The sequence below is a fragment of the Salmo trutta genome, chromosome 5, assembly GCF_901001165.1.
Source record: "Salmo trutta chromosome 5, fSalTru1.1, whole genome shotgun sequence".
Lineage (NCBI taxonomy): Eukaryota > Metazoa > Chordata > Actinopteri > Salmoniformes > Salmonidae > Salmo > Salmo trutta.
This window is the reverse complement of record NC_042961.1, coordinates 56161976-56169008: the sequence shown is the minus strand read 5'-3', so window position 1 is coordinate 56169008 and position 7033 is coordinate 56161976. Positions and strand designations below refer to the sequence as shown.

General features: G+C 42.6%; 1 protein-coding gene across 1 annotated transcript; it reads right to left on the bottom strand.

The window, feature by feature from the left end:
• Window positions 1–1075: 1075 nt before the first annotated feature.
• Window positions 1076–6743, bottom strand: LOC115194604 (transcription factor Sox-19b). The gene is made up of 2 exons (XM_029754446.1): window positions 5708–6743; window positions 1076–3534 (listed from the first exon to the last, which is right to left on the bottom strand). Exons 1-2 carry the CDS (start codon window positions 6364–6366, stop codon window positions 3288–3290), a joined length of 906 nt encoding a protein of 301 aa, XP_029610306.1. The 5' UTR covers window positions 6367–6743; the 3' UTR covers window positions 1076–3287.
• Between the last annotated feature and the right edge of the window lie 290 nt (window positions 6744–7033).

Below are 7033 nucleotides of genomic sequence, written 5' to 3'. Positions count from 1 at the left end.
TACTCTCCCATCCTCCCCTCCCCTCAACTCTGCGATTAGCCTGCGCAGGCTCTTCAATTTCCATGAGAATTGCGACAGGCGGTGAAAGGGTTAAGCCTGAGCCGGAGAAAAAGGGGCGACGAAGCCCCCCGAATGCAACGCTAATTTTCTGCTCCGCGGGGGAGCGAGAGAAAGGGAACAAAGCTCTCTGGGGGAGTCTGCGAAGACTCCGCGGCTTTACTATGTGCACCTGCGAGCTCAAAAGCTACTGACAATGTGCCTCCGAAACGGACAATTACGAGCGGGCCAGCCACCCGCTTTATCTCAGGAGAGGGAAGGGAGGGGGTTTTAAAAGAAGAAGTAAACGATCGACCCTAAATCACTCTGCACCACTCCCCCCTCTTCTCGCGCCTCTCCTGCACCCCGGACGCCTCTGTTCTACCATCTCCCAAAACTTTTTGTCTGACTCCCTCGAAAGTTTTATTTTAAGCATCCCTAAGCATAACGGTGTCCACCTGTGGTGCCACTGTTTAAAGTAAACCCAGCTCGTTTTGATTGAGCGCGTGATGTCAGGCCTGCGATTGTTATTTTGTGTAATGATTTCCGCGGACAGATGAGGTATAACTCAAACAGCTGAGCTGCCATAGCTGAATAGGAGCAAATGAAAAATGTGTTGTAAAACATTAGTCACCTTTATAACAAAAGCATAAAAACGTAGGTCTATTGGCTTAAATTAGTATCCCGCACTTGAATTTATTTAAGCCTGTATTATGCCATTTATTTCTGAACTTTGCCCGACAAATAGGCCATCTCAATCGAATTATAAATCCACCTCCAAATGATTCCCACATCAAAACCTTCTTTGAATCGACCTCTCAATCTGACGTGGGTAATCTGCTAACTGGCACAATGTAAATCTATTCTGTGTCAGACATTTCCCATATAGAATAGCCTATGGTGCGTTGTGTGAAAACACTAAATTGCACCAAAAAAAAAAAAAAGGAATAGGCCTACAAAAGTGCATTTCCAAAGGTCAGTGAACACAATGTTATATAGCTTAGAAAATAAGTCATGGCTTAATGTTCCAAGAAATATATTTGTAGACCAGAGTTGTAATTTTTATTAATACTTGTCATCCTTGCCACATGTGAACATGAGTTAAAAATAAAAACCTTAGTATCAGGGCCTTAAGAATATTTATACACTATGCACATCAAAAGTTGCAAGCCTTTTTCCCCCTCACTATACACACACACACAACCAGGATTGACCTAAATAAAAAAAATAACAGTAAAAGTTCAGTTTAACACACTTGGATTGCAATGTAAACAGTCGTGTTTAGTTATTCATTTAAATTACAATTAACCCTACCTTGACCTAAAAGTTATTAGGTACTAATTTCCATTTCAATGCAAGCAAGTTCCTGTTTGGATTGCACAATACTAGGAGACTCAAAACATGACCAATTCTATCCATCTGGTAGAATGGTTCTACCACTTTCATAGCCTAGGTCACCCACTTGCAAACAAACATTTTTTACTATATATATATATAAAAACTTTAAGCAGCACTGGTAGACTAAATTATCATAAATGTTGGTTAGCAGGGGCTGTCAAATGAAGGCACATTCACCATCACCCCCCAAGTCTTGTTCAAGCAACTTGAGAAAACATGGCAACTCCTTTTGTAGAATAATTAATAGGAAAATATTACACTGTATCTGAAAATACCTCAAGCAGACAACTGACAGCTCAAATACAAACATGACAAGTTGGATAACTGAGAAATTGAGTGTAAAATAAAATCATTTTTATTCTCCACCGTTAGTTGCCCGGGCAGAGTGTCATAACAGTGCTTGGTTGAACATGTCTAAAAAGTAGAAATCCATACAGTTGCCAAACTAGAGAACATTAAAGTGTATTTGGTAAAAAAATATCTAGCTAAAACTTTGAGCTGAAGTAAACAATTAAATGGAATGCAGCATTTGTATAACAGTTAAGAGTGTTCTATGAACAAAGTTAAAACCTGCAGAATACAGAGGCTATTTGAACAGTAAGCAGTATAGCAACTTGGGACTTTGCCAGCAGCGTAACTCTAAACATTTACAAAAAAAGGGTCAAAATAGTTGACTAACAAACAATAATATGGTGCATTAAAACTCATTGCAGGAACAAGGCGTAATGTTAACTTTAAACCATGCTGTTATGTTAAACATTTTATACTCAAACTAAATTAAAATGCATTGGTATGTTGTTTGGACAGTTGCGGCTACTAAACAGGAGTTAAAATAATTTCATACTGTTTTCCATTGTATTCAGTGAACTCAACAGACTATACCATGTCATCCTATGGGATCGGATTGGCTTTAAAAACAAGAGCACATAACAAAGAGGCCATACATACATATAAAAAAAAAAATAAGTCACTTCATTCAAGTTATGTGCATTTCTCCATCTAGTTCACTTCACTAGCAGGCATCTAGTTGATTTGAGATGATCTGTTCTGAGAGAGGCCACACACCCCCAGTTCTGGAATCAGAATCTTTTCAAGCCTTGTGGCAGGTCATGTGATTTGTATGTCACTGGCCCTTGGAGGACCTTGATTGGCTAACCCAGTTCCCAGTGTGTTATGTTCCTGTGGTGGGGCCCCTCCATTGTGGGTTTTGTGCCTGCATCCCAAATGGTATCCTATTCCCTTTATAGTGCACTACTTCTGACCAGGGCCCATAGTGCTCAGATCCTAATTTGTGCATGATGGGTAATAGGGTGCCATTTGAGAGACAAGTCGTGTCTCCATCCCGGTCGGTTCAGGTCGTGATGATTACCCATCAACCCAAGGGGCCGACGCTACCGTGCCAGTAGGAGAATACAATGGAACGTTGTGAACATTATAGAGTCTTGAAACATACATAGAGCCTGGGAGTTTCTGAACCAAGATTGTGGATGTCAAGGTCAGTTTTGTCAAAGAGAAAAAAAATATATGTACACAAACGTTGTCATCATGGAGAGAAGTAAAGATCGTATGTACAATACAGCAGTCCTTCATAGTTCACAGAGAAGGGACAGGTCTCCATCCAAATAGTGGATGGGAGACTGAACAAACCACCCAGTCTTGGGACGGACGAAGGGATTCTAGTTAAAATTGCAGAGGTAGAAAAATAACCTTTCCTATAAAGTCACTGCTGTTTTTAATGCAACACGGAACCATAATGAGCGTGTCTAAGGCTGTGGCGTTCAGTTCCGGGGGTGCGTTTTAACTTGTGTCCGGGCACACCCAACATCAGTCCCAGTCACTACCCCCAACGGTCCCTAGATATGACTGAGGGGAACGGTCCCACTGAGATAGTGTTGCTGGACGCTGTAGCCTCCTCTCTGGGCGGCCGGGTCATTGCCGTCCCCCCCGGGGATGTACATACTGATCATATCCCTCAGGTCCCCTTGGAGAGGCCCGCGGTGGTGGTTAGGTCCACCAGTCGGGGAGTGTGATACTGGCTCTGGCTTCACCATGGACATGACCGGGCTGGGCTGCTGGGAGCTGCTGCTGTAGGACATGGGGCTGGGGAGGCGAGACGGGTACAGTTAGCGACTGAACAATATCAATGTTATGCCATGCAATGTCAAAGTGTGACATGCTACAGTGTAAAATGCTACGGTGTGCCATTTTTGGGCCATGCAACTGAACTAGCCTTCCCTGTAGCTCAGTTGGTAGAGCATGGTGTTTGCAACACCAGGGTTGTGGGTTCGATTCCCACGGGAGGCCAGCACAGAAAAAAAAAAGTATGAAATTGTATGAAATGTATGCATTCACTACTGTAAGTCGCTCTGGATAAGAGCGTCTGCTAAATGACTAAAATGTAATGTAAATGTAACTCACCCAATTCAGGTAGAATTGTAGCATATTGAACAACCCATTACACTATTCTATGCATCTGAAATGTCCTAATAATATCAACTTCAGTAGCACTATTCATTACATAAATGAATCTCAAAGGGCTTTCAAGCAACAAAAAACAATTTAGAAAGCATTCATCGGCTGGAAGGTTCTGTAGCATTGCACCCTCCTTGAAATAGCCTCAAACTCAATATGGTGTAATTTGCAGTTCAGTGGGTTTCATTTTAAATAGTTGTTTTGTAATAAAAAGGTATATTGATTGAAAGACCAACCCATCTGAATAACAATGATTATGATGCGTAACAGACTTGATTGATGTGACCAACATGACAGAACTGCCAGTCACCCGAAGGTAGAGCCCTATACATGTGATGGAATTCACCTTGTTTACAAAAGGCATGGGGCTTGGGCGTGGGGCTGGGGACAGCTAGGGCAGGCCCAGACTGGTTAGGCCACCAACATGACTAGCGCATTGTAAAGTGAACGACAGATATTCTCCTTTAGGTTCACTACAGTTAATCGGAATTCACCATAAACCAACTAAACTTCAGGCGAGAACATTTTTAAATATCGTAAGACTGAAAAGGAGTTGTTTAAAAGTATACTTTTGTTATATTTTCTCTAGAAGAGGCCTGGGAGAAGGCACTGAAGCAGACTAGAGGGTGAAGGACCACACACACAAAGCTTTCCCATAGTGGGCCTCTTCACATGCTCATTCCACAGGCCTGAAAACAACATTAAACTCAAACGAATAACCTTTTTAATATTGAGTAAAGTTCTTAAGACAAAAAGGTAGCATATTTTAATGAATTATTACAATTACAGTTCTAACTTACAGGTTTTAGGCCTACACAGGTCCTTTGGCAAAATAATCTAAATTATAATATGTGCAGTAGATTTATCATTTCTGATCCCAAAAAAAAACAGCCATCTTCTGAAAAAATATATAATTTGCAAAAAGAAAAAAAAGTTATGGCTCTGTGCTGGGTGGGTGACTGTTGTCGAGAGTCATGACACAGGTTATAATGAATCTTCATTTCTGACAGGCCAGCAGATCCAGTTTGGCAACTAACAGATGATCAGATCCACTTGTGTCAGTTTGTTGAAGTGTTTGCCCATGAGAATATTGACTAAACTATAGTAACTCAACTAATTAGATGGGATAAACAAATAAAGATCATTACTCTAATTGTCAAATAGATATTTTAAAACAATAACGAAATAGGATAGGTAAAGCCAACAAATATTGAAATAGGCCTAGTGCAATTGACAACGCAGTAAAAAGCAAATGTTAAAGGCTTTAATAATTGATCTTGGCTTTCAGAATATCAGCCACAACGTATTATTGTAATTAGGCCTAAAGTAGCCTATACCCGATACAATTTAATTGGATTAAACAATTTGTTTTGATGATTGGAACATTGATTCGTCATCTTCAATAGCTATAGCCTTCCACTGTTTGACTTCGAGAAAGTGAGTGCCTGGTTATCATGACTGACATCAAATCTTCCATTCAGATACTTTATATAGAGGCCATTTAAAGCAGAATACAAACTTTCAAGCAAGTGTTGAAGTAGACCAAGGTTTACGAGGGTGACCTTTACAAACTTACAATACTTAACAGACCAAATAATCGAATGAAAAATGCTCAATTTAGTGGAGCTGACGGGCATAATGGAAAAACAAGTACACGCATCAACCTTTTAATTTAAAAGTTGTTTTTTTTAAATACCCAAACTGGAATTACGTGTAGTCTAAGCGCATGTGACGCTACATGTTGTCCCTCGAGTCATTTACAAGAAGAGCATGTGGAAGAATGGAACAGAACATAGCCTACCTGTAGGTGTTGGCTCCATTCATATACGTCTGTGCTGCAGTCATGGCCTGGGGATACTGGAGCGCGGACAGGTCATAGCGGTGCAGCTGCTGAGTGTAGCCGAGGGCCTCGTTCTGCATCCCAGCGTAACCTCCCGCCGGGCCCCATCCGTAGCTCTCCATTCTGGTGCTCCCACCTTGGCCCTGCGCGGCCGCTGCGGCCAGCAAGTTCCCGGCGGAGAGAGGGTACTTCGCCATCTGGTTGTCCTTCTTGAGCAGGGGCTTGGTCTTGCGCCGTGGCTTGTACTTGTAGTCGGGATAATCCTTCATGTGCACTGCCCTGAGGCGCTTGGCTTCGTCGATGAACGGCCGCTTCTCGGCGTCTGTCAGCAGCTTCCACTCCGCGCCCAGCCGCTTGCTGATCTCAGAATTGTGCATCTTGGGGTTCTCCTGGGCCATCTTGCGGCGCTGGCCCCTGGACCACACCATGAAGGCATTCATGGGCCTTTTGACCTTGTCCATTGGGTCCCCGCCTGGAGGGCACACGGATTTGGACCCCATGTGAGAGTTGCCAATGTTTCCAGTGACCGGGGACATGCCCTGGGCCGTTTGGTGTTGGTGTTGCTGCTGCTGTTGTTGTTGCCCAGAAGGCTTCAGCTCGTGTTCCATCATGCTATACATTGTTTGGAACTTTGAAAAAAAAGTGTAAGTTCAAAATAAATTAAAAAATGGATAAGTAAACTAAGTCACAGCCTCTGTCGCCTGTTACAGGCGAAGCCGAACGCACCAAGTGTTCCTAATTAACTAATAAGAACACAGAAGACACACCCGCTTCGAACCACTGGGATTAAATTACGAGTTGGTGTGTAAAGTGGTCATTACCTCAATCATGGGAGAGAAAAGTAAACTCGAAACGTTTACGCTGTTTTAAAACAAACAAACACTCCTTCTGTCAGTAGGTTCTCGGCGCAGTTGCAGACAACCACTTGTAGCGCTTAGATTCTCTCAAACTGAAGAGACCTGCGGGATGACAAAAAGTTCTTCCCTTTCACTCGTCTGGTTTTTCCGAGATAATTGTATTCCAAGAGTCGGGACCAATCCCCGAGCGCGATGGGCTTCCCCGTGCGCGCGCTCATTTGCATCACCATAGGTGGGTCCGGCGCGAGCTGCATGTGCTGGAAGAGCGGGCACTTGTTGATGAGCAAAAGAAAGCGTGTGAGAGAGACCGGGTGCTTTTCAATGAGAAAACGTAATAATCCCGATACACCCATTTAAAAGTGTGTTTTTAGCTCCAATTATTATAATGAAACGTTTAAAAATCATTCGATGGAATTGGTAGTTTGCCACA

What these genes read in the sequence shown, in the direction of transcription:
- LOC115194604 (XM_029754446.1), bottom strand. Translation starts at nt 6,366, where the DNA reads ATGTATAGCATGATGGAACACGAGCTGAAGCCTTCTGGGCAACAACAA. An exon ending in AATGGAGCCAACACCTACAG is followed by an intron (nt 3,535 to 5,707) that starts GTAGGCTATGTT and finishes TCGCCTCCCCAG; the next exon opens with CCCCATGTCCTACAGCAGCA.